This window comes from Falco biarmicus, chromosome 14 (assembly GCF_023638135.1).
Source record: "Falco biarmicus isolate bFalBia1 chromosome 14, bFalBia1.pri, whole genome shotgun sequence".
NCBI classification, from domain to species: domain Eukaryota; kingdom Metazoa; phylum Chordata; class Aves; order Falconiformes; family Falconidae; genus Falco; species Falco biarmicus.
The window spans coordinates 15,877,532-15,898,149 of NC_079301.1; the positions used below are offsets into that span (position 1 = coordinate 15,877,532).

At 40.0% G+C, this 20,618-nt stretch overlaps 1 protein-coding gene across 2 annotated transcripts in view; it reads right to left on the bottom strand.

Annotated features, from left to right (window-relative positions):
• Positions 1–20,618, bottom strand: part of IL1RAPL2 (interleukin 1 receptor accessory protein like 2) — a 392,772-nt gene that overhangs the window by 167,137 nt on the left and 205,017 nt on the right. For both annotated transcript variants that reach the window (XM_056360133.1, XM_056360132.1), the window contains exons 4-5: positions 12,429–12,615; positions 6,375–6,528 (exon numbers count right to left, since the gene is read on the bottom strand). In XM_056360133.1, coding sequence (XP_056216108.1) covers positions 6,375–6,528; positions 12,429–12,615 — 341 coding nt within the window. The remainder of the gene's footprint in view (positions 1–6,374; positions 6,529–12,428; positions 12,616–20,618) is intronic.

Genomic DNA, 20,618 nt, shown 5'->3' on the forward strand with positions numbered 1-20,618 from the left:
TTTTTAACCTGTGTCTTATGTTGGCCCTTCTTTTATGTATATCCAATTCCCGTCTACACAATGACATTCAGAGCTCAGTGACCTTTTAGAGCTAAACTGTTTTTTCAGATAAGTAACTTCTTAGGCAATCCTGAAGCATTTCATAAATTCACTGAAGATTACTAAACTGCTTGTGCCAAAATATAATGCCATTTGCATAGAATCACAATGAAATTTTTTCAGATTTTTGAGCAAATAACAATTCTTATTTTCCATTATAAAAGTAAATCCCTTATAACAGTCTGAATTCCAAAGGACACGTTTCAGTTGAGTTCAAACAAGCTTTTAATTTATCTTAACACTTTTAGCTGTGGTGGTTTGGGAAACTGTCAACAGCCAAAAATGTTGTCAGTCAACATGTCATTTGTATGATTGTGTTGATAATACTTTATCTTCTGTAAACTCATAAGGCTTAGAGTGCACTTACAGATTGCTGCAGGTGTAAATTTGTAATGATCAGCGCCCACTGATTCCTGCCAATGGGCCACTAGACTCCACTACAAATAATGTAAAATAACATACCCAGCTTACAGGATTAAAAATGTGCAGAAAAGCAACTACCACCAAATAGTGGACACACTTTTATCTCATATTCTCACTTACTGTGTGGTAGCTTGTCTCTGTGTGTCCCTAGACCTGCTGCAGACTATGAGTAATCATTTGCATTTTTAAATCTATTTAACCCCTTTGACTTAACAATATTGAATCACCATCAACCACTTGTGCTAATAAAGGGGTCCCAAACACACAAACAAAATCTAGCAACAGCAGCAGGTGTAATTTGAAAAGTGAGCAATGTAATGAGATTTGAAAGAATTTAATTGAAAAACTATGAGCAAAGAGTGAATTCAGGCAGAATCATTCAATTCATGTAGCCATGTGGAATAATTTGTCATTTACGATGGTCAAAACAAATATTGCTGCATAAATGACGTTTAGGAACAGCCAGGCATTTTAGCAGTCTGTGAAGAATATGACAGAGTAGAGGTTGAAGGAAACTTGGAGGACAGGGCTGCTGGACAGAGTGGTTCAGTAACTCCTGCCTGTCACTCCAATCCATCACCAGCAGTTTATGAAGTTGGTCAGATGGCCACCTTCTGCTGTCACACTGGAAAATAATTCACCATTACAAATTCACAAATCACCTCTTTTCGCAGGGAAGAGAAAAAACAATGCAACCTCTCCCACTAGCATAGCTGTCTATGGAAAAGCAGATCCCTACAAGATCGCCCCATCTGCCAGGGGGCACCTGGGCCACCCCACAAGAGCAGGTCTTGCTCCTTTCTCAGGGGGGTTGCCCCTTCCCTAATGTCCAACGTACATCTGCTTACATCTTCTTCTAAGCCTGTCTTCTTACAGACCAGTGTCCCAAAACAACAATGACAATAGAAAAGAGTGCTGAAGCAGCAGGAAAACACAGCAGGTATTTTTCTCAATTGCATCTTTTCATCCCCAAAATTACTGAAACATTGCTATGTATCAAGACAGAGTAAACTGGCTGGTAGGATTCGGGAAAGCAGGAGGTTGTGTAAATTGCCTTTTAAAAACAATATGATTTTATATGTTTGGGTTTTTCTTTTTATCTGGATAGTATAATTGTTCTTCAATAAACACTGGCATTTAACAATACTCATCAAAATGTTTATGATTTCTGATATTCCTGACTATCTGTAATTTTATTAAAAACTAATACATTCTGATACTGTTGATTATCTGTAAATTTACATTACTATGTTCATTTTTTCTATGTGCGTGCACTCTAATTTATTATCTAATTAAAACCTGAGTTTCTGTTATATTATTAGGCTTTAGAACCCTGGATCACAGTTGCTAATCTCACTTGTTTGTCTACAACAAAACTACTAAGAAGCAAAAAGTGCATTTTTATTTTATTTTATTTTTTACATAGACTGAAGGGTGACATGTTACTTGCTAAGATAACGCTGTTGTCACGTTTCTTCAGCAAAAAAGGCTGACAAGACTTGTTTCACATCTGCCTGCATAATATAACAAACCCATGAAGAACTAGTGATGAAAAAGCTGTTTTGTTGACAACTTATGATTGTTAAATGCACCCAAACACCACAATTTAGGCACTGCTCATTAGTGCTGTATTGTAGCTCAGGATTTTGTCCCTATAAATACTTCACATCAAAACATTTTTTTAATATATGCTAGGCTGCAAGCCTTTTCCTTACAACCCCAGAGAGCTATAGCCTTTGAAGCCTTTGATCACCTTAATTGCCCATCTGTACATTACCATCGAAGTCGTACGATAGTGTTGCCCGCCACGTACAGTACTCCATATATAGTCCAAGTACCCCTTTCTACAAATGCCATTTTACCTGTTTGTTTTGTGCTCTGCTCATCTACTAATACTAATAATAACTGAGATCTCTACACCTTTCTTACTTTGGCTGGGCATTACGTTGATGGCTTTCAGTTTCCATCTACGACTCCAGAGATTTTTTTCTTACAAATTACTTCACAGTAGCTAATATCATGACTTAGTCACAGGAAGAAGAAAGGGAGTAGGAACTCCCCTTCTACCTCTAACGGACCCACTGAGATCTTCTGTTTGGACCTGCAATAGTGAGAAGGCAAGGCTGGACCTGAGGAAAGCAGTGCCTGAGGACCAGCACGTGCTGTCCTTGCAGCTCCCTTGCACAGCCACAGCCACTCCGGCAGTTGCCCTGACACTGGCACAGGATGTTAAGGCAGCACCTTCTAATAGCTCTAATGACTTCACTGAAAGTTCACTTAAATAATCACTGGATAACTAACTAATAAGAGCAGGGCTTTGCCCCTAATTAAAAGTCTCACCTAGCAGACTCTACTTGAAATAAATGCTTAAGCAACAGTAATATGAATACCAAATACACAGTCATTCTTCATGCAGTCCACCCCTGCTCTCTTGTCTGCAATTAACTTTGATCAGGCTGCCTTGTGGGATCACGTCTTCAGTAAAGCTGCTGCATCAGTCTCGGATATCATTAACTCTTCTGATTACCTTTACTAACAGCAAGTTAAAATGGTGCTACTGGCTCCTGTCCTTTCAAATTTTCCTGAAGCTGATACATCAGCACTGCATTTATTCTGATTTCAAGTTTCATTCTTCAGATGCTCATACTTCATTTACTATGAATATCAGTTATTTCATATTGCTACTTCCATACCTACCACAATCTCCAAAAAGGACTAAAATCTCAGGTACCAGATTTGATACAACTTTTAAAAAGGAAAGAACCTTGTCTTACAATCAAGTTATAGAGTAAATATGACTTAACTGGCATTTCAAGTATTGTGTACTTTAGCAAATGCCTGAAAGACTAGAGGAAATATAACCCAGCCTCCTCTCCCTCCATGGCAGGGCAGCTCTCTTTGCTTGAGGGAGTTGTGGGGTTGCCCACTTCACTTTCAGAATAACTCTTTCCTCTAATAACAATTTCAGGTTACCATGGCTGCTAGCAGTGGCCAACAGAGTCTTGCTGTTCAAAATCTGTACTGTTAGAGGAACTCAGACACTCGCCAATAAATGTCAATTCAGGCACATAAGTAAGAGAAATAGAAACAGGATTACAAAGTTCCTGCAGAAGAAAACAGTATGCAAGATCCTTTCCTCCACATCTACATTGCAGGCTCTCACAGACGATTCTACCACAGCTTTGCTGGTATGCCTTCATCAGTATTTCCTAACAGTGATTTTAAAGACCAGCTGTCTGTCTTTAAAAGGTTCAGCTGTTGGAGCTCTCGTCTCACCCTAGCTCCTCCTGGTACAGTATTTTGATGAGAACTCAGTTTTCAGACAGGTGAACAATGTGGCCCAGTGCAACACCAATCCCACTACAAGACAGACATGGGCATACTGGAACAAGTCTGTGAAGGGCCACAGATGATTAAGGGACTGAAGTATCCATCATATGAGGAGAGGCTGAGAGGGCTGGGGTGGCTTGGTCGGCAGAAAAGGCGGCTCATGCAAATCTTATCCACATGTGTAAACACCTGGTGGGAAGGTATAAAGAAGGTGGATCCAGGCTGTTCTCAGTGGTATCCAGTGAAAGACAAAGAGGGAACAGGCACACAAACTGAAATAAAAGAAATTCTGTTTAAACCTAAGAATTATTTTTTTTTACTGTGAGGGTGGTTGAACACTGTGACAGCCTTGTCCGGAGGTGTTGTGTAGTCTGTATTCTCAAAGATAATCAAAACGCAACTGGACACAACCCTAGGCAGTCTTCTGTAGCTGATTCTGCTTAAGCTGGGATTTGGATGGGATGATCTCCAGAGACGCATCCATCCTAGACCTGCACTAGCCCCAAGGAAACCAAACTCAGGGCGTGTGTTAACAACTAAACCAGTATGTAGTTTTCTTTCTGCCTCCCACAAGACATATTCTTCAATGAAGTCCCTGAGTACATCATGTACCTGCTCCTACCCTGAGATCTGATCTACCTCAGAACCTTCCACCTGACGCAGCCAGCCACACAACACAAATAATCCTCGGTTGTTTGTTTGACCTCTCCCCCATAAAGATCTAAACCCACATGCATATAATATTCACAAACTGAAACAAAACAGAAACAGGAGAAAGAAACTTTGTCAAGCACCAAGCTATAAGATAATATGCTTAAATGGTTCTATCTATTACATTGGTTGCTCTAATCCATATTTTCAGGCCATCATCTACATAAATTTACTAGCCTATACCAGCCTATTCTCTCTCTAAAGAGATCAAACCAGCAAAATGTAACATCAGATGTCTCCCAACACTTAAATGTGGAAATCGTGTTTACTAACATATGTGCTTTATTAATAAACTAAAGGAAATTTAATGTAATATGGATTTCATACCAAATTACAAGGGGAACAATCTTCTGGTTCTCAAGTATTTTCCAAAAAGAACACTTGCGTATTCCATACGTAATTTTTAATAATTCAGGTCATAAACATTTCAATAAAACAAATAAATTTAATACATACTACAGTTAGTTTAGGGCAAATTAATTAAATTGTGAAGTATGAATATACCACACTGTTCAAACAATGATGAGAACACCTGAATTCTAGCAAGGTCATGATGAGACAGAGAGAACAGAGTATCTGTTACTTAAAGAATATCCATCGTGGGAATTGAATTAAATGCATCTTATTTTCACTTTGTCAGACTTAGTTCATATTCTGGTTGAAGACCAGCATACTACCTAGGATAGCAACTACCCATAAAGCAGGTATTACATCTTCATTTGACAGGTCTGGGATCAGGTAGGTCAAATCAATACTTCAAAGATCTGTTCATGGTCAAAAATGGACAATGAAGAGTCACGATACATGAATCTGGCACACAGGGAAAAGAACTCATTTAAAATGAGGAGCAATGATAAGAATAGAAAAATGGATTTCACTCAAAATAAAGGGAAGAATTGTATTTCAAGAACCTATTAAAAATATCACATGGACTAATTCAGTCTGAAATAAGAAAGTAGAATTCTACTTATCACCACTTCAAGTAGGGCCTCATTTTAATCAGTGTGTTAAAACACAGACAGGAAAATACCTAAACATTTGTTTATAAGGCTTAGTGTGAAAGGCTGAAAAAACTCAACTGTTTTCAGATGCTTGCAAAGTTCCACAGACACAGAACGCAAAACAGTAATTATAGATGTCATACTGTACAGTGGAATGGAAAGGGAAAAGGAATATATTGGTAGGAAATACTTTTCCGCTCATTCATTTCTGTTACCGGACAAAAAGGGACAGAAAGTACTGTTGTCTAGTAAGATTACTACATGGACTCAGAACCATGCAACGACCTCCTGATAAGGTTACTATCCCCCTGGAAGTCCAATGTTCTAACTTCATTTTTGGAATATGTTGTGCCACACTTTTTGCTAAAGACAAGCCCCAGACTAGAGAAGTTGATCATCACAAACTAAACCAAAGCTTAAAAATATGAAACTATCACTCGGAGGAAAAAAAAAAAAAAAAAAAAAAAGACTCAAGATGTCTCTTTTGACTGCACAAGCCTGTTTTACAGCTTCAGTCAACCTTTCCTCTGTTCAGCATTGAATACAAAACTGCAGTTTGAATTACTTCCAGTGTATAGGGAGGACACAGGTCTGCTCTACCTTTTGCCTTATAACCAGTATTTCCAGAGAGCAAAAGGTAGAAGTATTCTTCCATGGAATTTTATAAGATCTTGATATAAATCTTCCCTACTTTGGCACTGCTCAGCTACTGAGATTTGGTTTGGACTTAGCTCCCTAAAGGTGGAAAACACTTTTTCTTATTATTTCAAAGCTTTATTTTTTCCATTGGTATAGAACAAAGATTCTTACCAGTAACCTTCAATTCAACTGTTCTTCGTATAAGCTTGCCTTCAAACTTCAGTTCACAGGTATAATTTCCTCCATCTTCTTCCTGGACCTCTTGTATTAAGAGAGTATTTCCCTTCTGAATTACAATGCTTCTCCACATTTTTGGCTTACATTCCTGCAGAAAAAAACCCATTGCCAAAATTACCCAGCTTGTATGAGATAAGACAGTGTTTCCTGATCAGATTTTCAGTATTATACGTAAGTAAACAACCAGCTCAATGTATTTTGCAATTCAAATTCAAACATAATTTCAGAAAGCACAGAGATCTGAAACTGGAATTAAATTGAAGACAGAAATTAAACAGAAATGTTTTTACGGTTCAGTAATTCCTACTGTATCACATGGGCCGTGTTTAATACGTGGTACCCTGAAGCAATGGTGAAGTATCTTCTCTTTTTCATGATAAAGAACTGCCAAGACCTCTGCTGTAGGATGGACTATTAAAATGCATATCTGTTTGAAGGGAGTAAGAGCAACATCTGTTAAAAGTTAGCCTGAAGGCAAACTTTACACACAGTCTCAGGCTAGAACTGTTTACCAACAGAATAAAACAGGAAGAACAACAGAACTTTTGGGAGCAAGAGAATTCAGGAAGCCTGGTTTCCTCATGGTCTTGTTTCTCATCACTGGCTTCTCCAGCACCTGATGAGCTTTGATTCAGCCGTCTCCCATCACTGGGCTCTTTGTAGCATCACCCCCATGTGCATGCTCTGATGGAGTACATGGCACTGATGGCCTGCAATTCTCAGTGATTTTGCCAGGCAGACCTTGGCTGTTACTTGGCAGACTTAGGTTCATCACCATGAATTGCGGTCCTACTGGAACAGCATTTGAGTCCCATATGGTGTGTGATAGTGCAGGAAGAGGCTCTGGCTTTTCTAACATACCGTATCCTTGCAGCCAGATCAGTCACCTTCCATGCTAACAGTACTCACCGACTGAATACCTCTTGGAATGCTCTGAACTAAAAGCACAGCACAATCTGATGACTGTCTCTTTAAAATGGTACCTTAAGATTATATATTTATTGTCTCAATAACTTTAATGTCAAGCCTGTTCTGCCTGCAAACAAAATCACGCTTTTCCCAGTTCTCTAAAACGCTCAGTACTCCTGACAGTTCTGGAGGCTCCGGCTACTTCTGTACCCAGAGCACACAAAGCAGCATAGGGCCTGAGTACCTTTAATGCCCCTCTCTCGAGGTGGCAACACAGAATAAGCTCTTGGACTGCAACTAACAATCTCACATCAGTTAGACCAGGTTCAGCAACTTCAGTGGTTTGTGTAAATAGTCCAAACCTATGCCCCATCTTCTGCTCATCTGCAACAGCAGTGTCAGAAATGTAGCAAATAGAACAGAACACTCTCTTAAGAAAACAGTCAAGCAAGAAAATACATTGACATGCAAATATATGGGATAACAGCAAGAGATCAGAATGACACAAACATGATTTTTCCATGGGACTCCATACACATTCCAAATCCATGATGTCAGATTCCAAATTAAAGGATAATAATAAAGAAATAAAAAGATGGGCCTGTGACCTTCTGACCTTGCATGTGAAAACAGAGCACTGAAGCATTCAGCCCTATCCTTAGGAAGCCAAATTCAGTTAAAATGTGGTCAGTTTTCAAATTCTGAAACTGCAGTACAATTGCAGGTAACAGGTGTTCAGGTTATCTTTCTGAACTACAGCTCTAAGGAAAGTGTAATCTTGTCTTGCATGTGAACTTTAGTTAACACTGATAACAGAGACCGATCAGAATCCAGATCCTATCTGCTGTGCTAAGAAGAATCAGAACTTTTTTTTGTTAATAAATTGCACTGACATCGCTTGAGACTCATGCAGGACAGATCTGAGCTGGAAAATGCTATTAAAACCTTTCTGATTTGCACTCAATTTGTTAGTCCTAAGGTACATCGACCACCTACTTGGAATAACTAAATCTGATCACTGGGCAAAGAGTATGATTCAGTTCAATTCTAATTTAGAAGGAATATAATTCCCAGAATACACAAAGTAAGCATATTTCAGATATGCACCCTTTCAGTGTAGCACTGAAAGACTATTGTATGTTACCAGTTTAATATTGTCTATTTAATTTTTTACAGTATGGGAACAAAGAGGTCAAACATATATTTTCATATTCTTTTTATGTTTTCATGTATTACGTGATTGTAATAAGAAGGGTGACACCTTTACTACTATAGAGATTAATGATTTAGCACAAATATTGTTTGTGGTTTATGTAGTTTATTGTATATATAATATGGTTTACAGAGAGGAATTGTTCTGTTGGAATTGTACCACTAATTTCCTAATTGTTTCTTTTTCTATCTATTTAAAACACTTCATATTAAGAATGATTTATACGCTTTTCTTTTGCACATCTTAGCTAATTAATTTTTCTTCTACTGACTGTGCAAGCTTTCTAAACATATGTTGCAAATGCTTGTTTTATTCTGCCTGGTTTTCGCAGACCAATTCAACATGGAAAATTGAAAGCAAAAGAAGGGAGATGCTGGAATATCATAACAATTTGTATCTTAAGCAACAAAAATGGCCAAGAAACAAACCAATAAAAAAAAAATCAAACTAGTTTTCATATTGTGAAAAAAATCTAGATTTTACTGTCAGAGGTCTGCTAATTTCTCTAAAAAGGTAAATGGTCAATTGTATGACTGTTGCTATTTTAATCAATTAATTGCTCTTTTCTGCTTTTGCACCATGTTTACCTGCTAGAAGAATCTGCAAGTTTCTTCTTCTAGCCTATTCATTCTCCTTAGGCCTCATAAACGTTTGGGGTTTTTTTCCCTCAGTAATTATTTGTGCACTATTAAGCTTCTATTTCTCGTCTTTAAAATTTAAGTGGCAGCACCTCAACAATTCTGGTTTTTGTGGGGTAGATAACAACCACCTGACACTTTGATTGTTTTCACAACCCTTCCTTCAACCCCGTATTAGAAAAGAGATGGTGGAAATGGATTAAGACTCAGCGTTCTAGACGTAATATACCTTTTTCCTCTGCCAGTTGATTTTTCATGAAACCGTTCTTACTCTTAAATCCCGTTCATTCAATCATGCCTTGACACATACATTTATTTTAAAAAAATCCTTATACTTCTTGTCAAAACATGTGTAACAGAGCTGTGTGTACATCACTGGCATTTAGTTGTGGAAATCTTCAAAAATAAGTATTTCATGCAGTGTAATTTTACCCAGAAGTGAAGTTCATACTACTGTTAAAACAAATCCTCACAGCAAATGTTTTATTACTTATTGGGCATGCATGTGGAAATCTATTCAGGCATAATTGTTTTAAGAGCATGTTTAAATTACAGTTAACTCCCTGTAAACTGATGCAATTATTGCCTCAGATTCATTAATCCCTACACATAGAGAAGCCTTTTGGAAGGCAGGGCACATCCTACACAGGGTGGGCTTCCACCGTTCCTGTCCCATCTGATGGTATTTCATCGGTCTTAAGTCCAAACTCTCCAACTACCAGTGAACTGGCAGGTTCTAGTAAACACAAGGATTTCTCTTTCCAGTCAAAGGTATAAAAAAGGACCCTCCAGGACTCCCTCACATTTATTTAACTATTTTTCTATTTTGTACAACTTATGCTGTCCCCCTGAATGAAAATCTTCTCTAAATATTTCACCATAATGAAAAGGAATTGCCCCCAGTGCCTCTGGAACAGATTTGCACAAGAAGATGGCTGATTACAACTTCATGTACACATCAAACTCAGCCACAAAAGCAGCAGGGAAAAACTTGAGGATCCAGTGTGCTATTACCGAAACAGATGCCTTCTTCAGAAAGCGAGGGTCAGATCCTAAAGTGGAATACCACTTTACACTGTTCTTTGGGAGAATGGACCTGCTTTTTGTTACGTACATTGCCCCACACAGCATTATCTTAAGTCCCAGACTGAGGTTTCTAGGATTACCCCAGTACTCATCATATTGTTTTGAAATCCAAGCAATTATACATTTTCTAGAAACTGGACTTAGGCTCTTTTGCATAGGCAGATTTCCATTAACAGTTAGTACCATAATATCCTCTAGAATATTTTTCCAAAACCCTGTTTCAGGAATAAGTTTCAAGTGATATCCTGACATATATACCTTCTGCATAACGTTAATATTGACATTTCACATTACTGAGCTTCCTAACTCGGTGCAGATAACACAGGTGTTGTCTAAGAACTGAACTGATAGCACCTTATTGTTACTTATGGATAAGGAGGTATATGTTGTAGGTTATACTGATAATGTTTCTTCACTATCAAGCCAGACTAAAGGTTGTCAACTTCGATTGTCTCACTGTTACCATCCAACCACATCAATTCTGTTCAATTTCACCATGCTGATGACTTGTCAGTCAGCTGTCACACTCCAGCCTGGTGTCACCCAACCTGTGTGTACAACCCAGATAACACATGGGGGTACATGGAACAAAGACACTTCTGTTCCCTTTCTTGGTCAGCACAAAGCATCATTGATGTGGGGTTGCACATTCATCTTCCTTAGACTGATTTCTGTTCCATGACAGCTGAAGATTATTCCTGCCAGACTATTTTTGCAGTCTGTTCTTGCAAAAAAAAATGAGATCTTCAGTGATCTGTTGTTCAGTAATACCTACATCGATAGGGCAAGAAACAGCTTCTCTATGGTACCCTCTTTTCTCCAAGATTTCAGACTTAACTGAATACATCTATTTTATATATGAACAGCACTGAAGATAACCACTCATATGCTGAGAGAAACAGCTTTAATGGCTGAAGGAGAAACTTTGTTTAATACCAACAGTGGGTTATGGCACACATTTTGTTACTATAAGAAAGAACGTGTGAGATTTCTGTAAAAAATAGAAATAGATGGCAACTTTTATAATTGCTCTTTTCTGATGCAACCTGCTAAGGAGGAAAAAAATCTGCAGCTCTGCACATATTACTTATTTCACACAAAATAACTATCTTTAAAGAATTTTATTAAGGTTGGAAATGAAGCATGCAAAATTCAGGATTTGACTAGATTGTATGTTTCTGTCTTAATTACCTGAACCAAGTTTGCCCTAAACTCATTCTGCCTTTATCCCTACAATCCAAACTCTATTTTCCATGGACCCCACTGAGCTCTTCTTCGTGCCCAGCTATCTCTTCTTCCCTCTGATTCTCAGCCTTTCATTCTTCTCCACTGTTTCTTGCAGCAACTCATATCCAAGGGCTTTTCAAATATCAGTTTGGTCCAAGTCCAGACAACAGGTAAAATTTACCAGACTTTGCTATGGTCTTGGTACCTGATGTCTGCCTAAAAAACCACATTTTAGTCATTATCTTGTTTTCTTGGGGATCTATAGAAATGCAACACCAATACAACTGCTGCTGAAAGTGGTGTGAGATACCTGACCAGCACTGGAGAAGGTACAGCCAGTCAAGTTCCCTGCCAAGCAGTAGAAGTATCTAACAGACCTCAGTTAAAATCAACAGACCTCAGTAAAATCATTCAATGAACGTCAGCAAAAGTAAATGCATCTCTGTGAAATTGTCCAGCAGACTTTGGTAAAAATGAGCAAGTCTTGGTGAAATTACCCAACAGACTTAATAAAAAGTCATTGGAAAGCACTGCTGAAGCTGGCGGTGCTGGTACACCTCTGGTTCCATTGTAGGTTGCCTCCCTTTGTTTCTACTACAGTATCAGGTAGGGAGACATCCCACCAAGGTAGAGACTGGTACAGAGGCACAGTGGCTTGGGAACGTACTGCTGTTAGAGAAGTCATGCGATCCCTTGCACAGAACATCCTCATTAATGCTGATTTCTGTCGGATAATGACTATACTGGGTAGTTTTGCCAGCACTTCAGTAGTACTTTTCTAATACTGGGAGAGCATCCTCCAGACCAGCCACAAACCACTGCAGGCTCAGAAAACCCCATCTCTAAGCCTCACACTCAAAACAGTGGAAGTTTTGTATAGTTTCAGCACAACAGTGATAAGACAGCAATAGTTACCTTGTACCACACCACATCCGGCTCTTGACTGGCTGTTTTGTAATCCTCAATATCAGGACAGAAGATTGTCTTTCTCTTACTGACTTCTGATTTTTCCAGATATCTGATCTTGCTGTTGTAGCACAGACCAGATTCATTCTCAGCTACCGTCAAGGACATGGACACCTTCATGCAATATGTTGAGTTTCTGCAGGGACAGAAAGATATTTTCATTTATCCTACCTCCTTTTCACCATGTTTGTTTCAGCACTGTAAGTTTGTTAGGCTCTTATCTTCACAAACACCTCAGCAACACATCCAAATAGTGACTGTCACGCTGCGTATTTCCAACATAGAGGAATTACTAGAAAAAGTAAAGGCTTGTTTCTGATTTACTATGAAGAACCTTGTAGAAATTTTGTTGACAAGTGATCTGACCCAGCACAGCAGCTTTTTTGAGCTTGCAAGTCTACGAACACAGGAATCTGTTGGCATCTCAAATGTTGGTCAGGATATACTGTCCCGTTTCCTCTGCGTGTCACACGTGCTCCCCGTCTCCCTCTTTCTTTCCCACCTTCAGAAGGTATCACTCCAGTATGCAGCGCTATACATTTGAGAAGAAGGGTTATGTGCTGGATGTTAAAGCACATCATGCATGAAGAATTCCTCCCCCTGACTGAACTGCTATTTAAAAATCTACAGCATGTGATATTGTGGTGGGTTGACCCGGACCGGCTGCCAGCCGCCCACCCAGCTGCTCTCTCACTCCCACTCAACAGGATGGGAAGGAGAAAATAAGATGAAAAAGCTGGTGGGTCAAGCTAAAGACAAGGAGATCACCTGCCAATTAGTCACAAGCAAAACAGACTTGACTTGGAAAAAATTATTTTGATTAATTGAAAATTAAAATAGTCTGGGATGGTGAGAAAGGCAAAAAAAGCTAAAACACGTTACTCTCACCTCCTTTTTTGACTCCTCTGCCTCTCCCTCCCCAGCTGGTGCAGGGGGTGGGGAATGAGGGGCTGTGGTCAGCCAGTAGCGGCTCCTCCCTGTCACCACCTCACACATGGGCCCCCCAAGGCTGCAGCTGCTGTCAGGGGACCCAGCTCCCCAGGGTCCCCCCATGGCGGCAGGGGGGTCCCCGCTCCCCAGCCCGGTTGTTCCTCACAGGTTTCCCCTCAGCACTTCCCCGAGGCACCGCCAGCCCGGTGGGGCTTGGCTGTGCCCTGAGCTGGGGCCGCTGGAACCGGCTGGAACCGGCCGGCACTGGCCGTGCCTGGCATGGGGCAGCCCCTCCGCTCCCCTCAGAGGGGCCTGGCGACCCCACACACACACAAGAGGTCAGACTGGTAGTTGCACAGATATATTTTGGCCTTAAAAATCTTGGAAAATGTAATTCCTTAGCAATTCAAACCGTTGGCTGTTCTAGCACCAAAAAGCCTTGACAGAGGCAAATCCCGGCAAGCGGATTGCGAGCTACACCTAGTTTCTCTCAATATCAGCGTAGAATAGACATAACCAGCCCAGCTCCTGTGCCTTGCAATTGTGCAAACAGGATTAAATTAAATTCCCTTGGACTTATACCTCAGAGCTATCAGGCATACGCTAAAAAAAAAAAAAAAAAAAGCAAAAAAAAAAAACCCAAACTGGTGCCTGCCATGGCATTCCTGTGAGGCGCTCACACTTCACACAGGGTCATTGCAACCCTAAGTGCCAGCTTCTGCCCTTTGCGCAGCGCAGGTGGCAACATAATGGGGCTCTTCCTCCTGTTGTGCATCATTTTGTCATTTTAATTGACTGCGCCACAACCAAAGATTGCCTCAGGTAACACTGCCGTGCCGGCTGGTTGCTCCCATCAAAGGGAGCTGTAGGGAGCTCTTGCGGGAGACATTGCCACCCTGCTACCGCTCCCCTGGCAGTAAGGGAAGCAAGAGGGTGGCATGGGGCACAAAAAACACCCTATGCACCTGGAAAGTGACCCATCAGCCAAACCCTGACACTAACACTACTGGCTGCTTATTGCCTCCAATTAGACTCACGCCAATGCTTCTAATTTAAAATAAAAAAGCTAAAAAATTCAACGGATTCCATAATGAATCTTTTCTTACTCAATGTTTCAACATGCCACTCTGCCAAGTGAGCCTGCAGTTAGGGAGGAAATAAAAAGGTCTGCAGGGACACTTCATCCTAAACAAGCTTCATGCTAAACAAGCTCTGACAAAACTCTGTGCAAATGGCTGTTCGTCGAAGGTGTGCCATGAGCAGGCATTTACATAAAGAAATATTTGCAAGGCAAGTCAACACGCAATCTTCAGAATCGTCCCATTTTCAGCATCATTAGTGTTACACATTGAGTCGAACCACAGACTTCCCCCTCCCTAATCCCTTCTTTTCAAAATGCCACCTGTACCTTTATGTAATAAAATTGGTGGGCATTTTCTCCATCCCTTACCGCAGAGTGGAAAGGCTCACTTTGCACACTGCCATGATGTTTTTCAGTTCAGAGGTTATAAAAAAGTCTCATCCTCAAAACCTGCACAAAACATCTTATTTTATATGAAACAAAAATTCTCTGGACTGAAAAAAATGCGTAATTTTGGGTGAGCTCACCAAAAATTCTTACATGATTTAAGGAACATAAGTCAACTTTCTCCCAAACTACTTGCTTTTGAAAAGGATTACCTTTTTTGTAGGAAGAAAACAGAACATATTTGGGAAGTTTCAGTGCTCCTAATACAGCACAGAAAAGCCACAAAATATGGACACAAACACTCAGTATAATCCATAGTAATTAATCAGTAATGATTGTTTAACTTTCCTGAATGACTACAAGTATTACTGAGTGCAAATAAGGTCACATGTGCTCAGTAACAATGATCCAGGCTAATCAGGAACAGTGACTTTGAACAGTTGTCCATTACTTGGCGTTATTTAATAGTGCTGTATTTTCTGCTAACAATCTTGCATTATTTAGACTGTATTTTGAACAGCGCTGGAGGCTACTTCTATTTAAAATGCTTCCTGGAACCACGACCTAAAAATGTAGTATTCTTTTCATTAGTTACAATTAGAATTGAGTAGATAGAATTCAGAAAACTAAGTGCCTGGTGAGCACTATCACTTTTGTTCACACTCCATGACCAAGACAATAAATCTATTCAGGCTCATGATGAAGAAAGCCCTCACTAAGCCAACAGCAAGAGACTTGAAAGCTTCATGAATGCTTCTTCACCAGCCATTCACGTTAGCGCTACTGCTGGTAATTCAGAAAAGGGCAACTTCTGCAGGAATGCGCATGAATGAAGCAGCAGCCTTCTCTTAGTGTAGTCAGTTTGGAATAACAATCCTATTTCAGGCATGTGCAAAAGGAAACAGCAGTTTGATCAGCCTCACTGTTTTTCTCAGGTTTGAGGCAGAAGACTGCGAGCCGAAGTTTGTACAAGGCGTGAGCCATTCCTCCGTGTGCTAGGCAAGCTGTGCCCCTGTGGGAATGGATTTCATCGCTCAGTCCTCTGAGCTGCTGATGGATCTGTACTGACTTTTTCTTGGAGACTCCCATGGCTACCATTTTTCTGTGAGCTCAGATGCTATGAGACAGAACTTCCTAAGAAGATACATTCCCTTTGTTTTAACCAGAGTATTGACATGGAATTGACCATGTTCATACTATGCGGGAATTAGTAAATGAACCTGTTAATTTTCCTACACATAAAACGCCCTTGTAATTTGAAATGGAATTTCCAGAAGACCATGCTCTTGTTTCACTGGTACAAGACAACACGCTGTCTTTCCTCCCTTGTGGGGCCTGGCACATAATGGGGCTCTCTAGAAGGTGACAGCTCAAGGGAGAACTCAGGAAGTGGGTCACAAAGCAAACGATGGTCACGACAGCGCTGTTTTTACCACCTGGGTGAACAGACAGGAATATTATGGTGCTGGCCACCACACAGGTCATTGAGTTGATGGGAACTCACCTACAGAGGTCCCTCAGGAAGCCCATATTGCTGCAGTCTGGCAAGGATCCAGTTCTTTCGTTACAATTGTTTTCAGGACCTCTGTGTCCACAAGGGTTCTCCTTGATGAGCTGCATTTAAACTATGTAGCGTAAGGGTCTTTTTTGATTTTTTAGGTTTTTTGTAAAGGTGTGGAGACTGACTACCATGAATCCTTCATTCATTACTTTTCTTCTTTTAAAAGCTAATCAGATGGCCTATGAATTATAAAAAGGAGGATCTACCTTTGTTTTCAGTACATGGTCATGGAGTTTGGTGGGGCAGGTCAGTACTCCCAGCAGTTTGCAGACTGGCAGGAAAGGTTATATGACCACATTCAATGAGGAAGGGTGGAACACAAGAAGAACAGTAGATAACAACAGCAAAGCTGGTAACCTGGGTTTTGCTGTCAGAATTGGTGGCTAAAGGGAATCATCTTCCAGGAGGAAGATGCTGGAGGGCTTCCAGTGGTGATCTCAGTACTGCAAGGCCAGGTAAGAAGAGCTGTGTATAAGCAGAGAATATTGGGACCAAATGAACCTGGCAGACTGCAGACAGCCCACTTTCCACATATAAGGGAAATAAGCTTACGAGTCTGAAAGTGAGTCTTTTAATAATTTGTCTTTTCTGAAAGGTTTCCAAACCATTTATTTTTCGGGGCAGCTGATTTCCAGTAGATTCCATTTCTACAGGAGGTAGCAGTGGTCATATGGGGAGCAGGAAGAGGGAAGAAAAGAATCGCTTCGTCGTACAAAGAAAGAAAGAAGTCTTATATTTTCACACTTAAACTAAGATTTGTAATTCCCTATTTCAAGGGACTAGTTATACAGTGGGCCTACTCTCTCGACTGGAAATGTGAAGAAGGGTTTAGCTTTGCCAGAGTTCACAAAGCACTTTCCTTTGTTCTGGTGGCAAGTCATCTGTAAACCCCAGGCCACCTGGAACTTGTTCTGAACCACAAACTGAAGCCAGCTTCGAGTCCAATAGAAAACCACAGGGAAAACCAAGGGAGTTTAACAGGTCTCAAAACAAAAGCAAGAAAAATTATGAGTTTGGCTTGACTTCGAAGCAAGGACCAGAGGGAAAAAGGGAGGATATAAAGAAACGGATAAGAGGGATGTTTGAAATTGAAGTGTCAATTGTTAAATTATTTTTCATCTTGTTTTGGATTCAAGACAATTCATCAGCCCTAAGGATGAATTCAAATTAGAGGAAATATTCACAACTTTGGAAAAAACTTACTTGGCATTTGTGTTCTTGCTATGTGAGGGTGGTTTGTTAAGAGTCAAGTAAAACAATCTTGTCTCTAGTATGCATAGAACCTTCCTCCTCCATTTACTGATTTTCTTATACAGAGGAAGGAGGCAGCAAAATGGTTGGGTATTTTATATCTACTAGATTTAAAAAAATCCCTAAATTTGAATTGCATATTTATACAAGAGGATTTGCACTTTTTCTTATTTATTTTTCTCTTGCAGGCTCATTTTTCATTAAGTGTTGGGGTTTTTATTACATTCTAAGACTTTGATCTCAGAACTGAGACTGTGTTGGTAGATCCAAGAGCTGAGAAGTGTATTTATCAAAGCAGTGCTCAGGGAACAGCCCAACTCAGACTTAGATCTCTGCCAACACACCTAAACACTCTGGCTGTTTTAATGACATTTTTATTGCCTCACTGAAATACTGATTGCCCAACTGTATAGGTCAACCCTTACATTCACCTTTGCTTGTTCTGAGTTAAAGCAGTAACAGCAATAACTACACCACCAACCGTCTTTGTCCATCTGAAGGTCCACAGCAATTAATGCACTACCAGAGTCACTGCCAGCTGCTATAAAAATGTGCTATGTTATCCTCTTTCAGACTTAATTGAGCATTTGATTGTTTTCCCCTCTCTTCATGAGAATTTTATAGATTTATTCCTGTCTAAATTTTGAACTTCACAGAATGGTTACCAGGCCGTTTCATTGGTATCTGAGTTTGTTTCGCTCAGATCAATAAGATCATGGTCTGGTGATCTAGTTAAAGAAAAATGATTTATTACTTACCATTATGGTTTTTTTTTTATATTACACAAATGTAACAGCTTTCCTAAAAACAAATGTATTATTCACCTGCTCTAGGTGAACCTGCTTTAAGAGTGGGTTGGATTAAATGACCTCCAGAGATCCCTTCTAACCCTGACCATTCCGTGATTACTTACTCTTCCAAGGTTTCATTCAAGTACTAACTTACATCTCGGTGACTACCACTGCTACATGTTTGGCGTCATCGTCTGGAAAAGATCAGTTTCCCATTTATGATGAGTATCACACTCAGAAGTTACAACAGAGATCCTTCAAAGTTTTTGGATTTTTTTTTTTTATCGATTTGTCAAGCGAGAGCGCAATGCCTGAAGAGGAATAATTCAACAGATGGCTGGCACTGCTGTAGTTGGTCCCTGAACCACAGGCCAAGAGGTGCAGCGATTCCATGGCTTGTGTGTGTGGTACCTGCCCTTGGCACAACTTCAAACATTCCTGCCTTGTATTTTCCTTGCTTGTTGCTGTTATAATTGCAATTCTAATACCGATTCCTATGCATGATAAGGAGAAATTCTAACTACATGTTACTTCTCCGTTAATGTCTGAGTGGTTTTCAAGATCTACTAGTAGAAGAAAACAACATCATGGAAATATGATACCAGAAAACGAAGTGCTAAAACAGTACGACGTTACAAATCTAATATGCTTGCATTAGCTCTGCTTCCTTTGATCCTCCAACAGACAACTGCATTGTGAATCCAGACCAAGGTACCATTCAAGTCCCCATTCCCTTCAAGCAGAAAAAGTATTTGTGCTGAGCTAACCTTACATCACTCTGAGAATTTTTATTCTTTCTGTACTTTTTTTCTGCTAAGGTTCAATCACTACACAAGACTCACTGGAAACAAGACAACAATTTGAGCTTGACTAAAACATACTACATGTCCCAGAGGCCCATGTTTTACAATGATGAAAGGCTATACCATCCCTGTTCAAAAGAAACAACTTCTGAGCAAAGTCACTGAAAGGCAGTTTTGAAAGGCTCACATTGATGACAGCTTGAAAAACAGATATTGAGGGATGTCTCCTCAAGTTAATCAGGAATATAGTTCTCACCAGAGGCACTTAAAAGCAAGACCTGTACTCTCTGCTGTGAGTTTAGGCCTATTTAGGGAATTTTCAGGCTTCCTGGATACTGGGACAGAGAAAGAAAAGATGTTTGGATCTGGCAGTTGGGTAGTTTCTCACAGTTGGGTATCCCTCACCAAAGCTTAGATTAAGTTTAATTTAAAGTTGGACTTCACCTACCATCCTTAGGAAGTGGAAAATGTGACACAAAAATGTCAGGATGTGCCTAGTACGGTCACTGATACAGCCCGTAACAGCAAGGCCATGATTTGAAAATTCAGGGATAATCTCAGTATCATGTTTCTTAAGTCTCTCTGAGAATAGTAAGTGACAGCGAGCCTGATTTGCACATGGTGAAGGGTCAGAAGCTATTTCTTTTCTGGTTGCCCTCACACACACATGCACTGGTCCAGCTGACTCTGCATCATGACAGAAGCAACTGAAAAACAAACAAATCACCAGTCATTCCAACAGGGACTACTCAGGCACAGAGAGAAAATCTCCAAGCATTTAAGTTGAATCATGCAGGTCACCAGTGTTCCTTGGGTTTGTGGGTTGTTTGTTTTTAAGTCTTCAAAAATGTTGGTTATTAGAAGTGAACATATGAAAATATAACGCAGAACGCAGAAGAAATGGAGAAACTGAAAGAACACCAAGTTATCTCAGTGTATCACACCTAAGTTCATGAACTATCTGGTCTCCCAGCTTCAGCACATCCTGTGCCAGTAGTAGTCCTGTAATTGGCTGGGTTTGCTCACAGGGAAAATTTATTCCTTGCCCTTAAGAATTACAAAGTAGCAAGTTGCCCTAAAGTTTGCTACTGCAAATGACTAAGCCCTTTTCATTCATTTGCTAACGATTTTCTATTAGAACTCTGGATATTACTGTTAAATTATATTGTCTTACTGAAAAGTCCATTACAAATGACATAAATCTGAGGCACAGGGACGACTGCTCCCTAGAAAGTATTAAGAAATCACCTTCCAATAATCTTGTATTTGCAATACCCTCCTTCTGAAAGCACTGAACGCTTTCTCCTTTATTTCTTCCTACCCACACAGTATGTG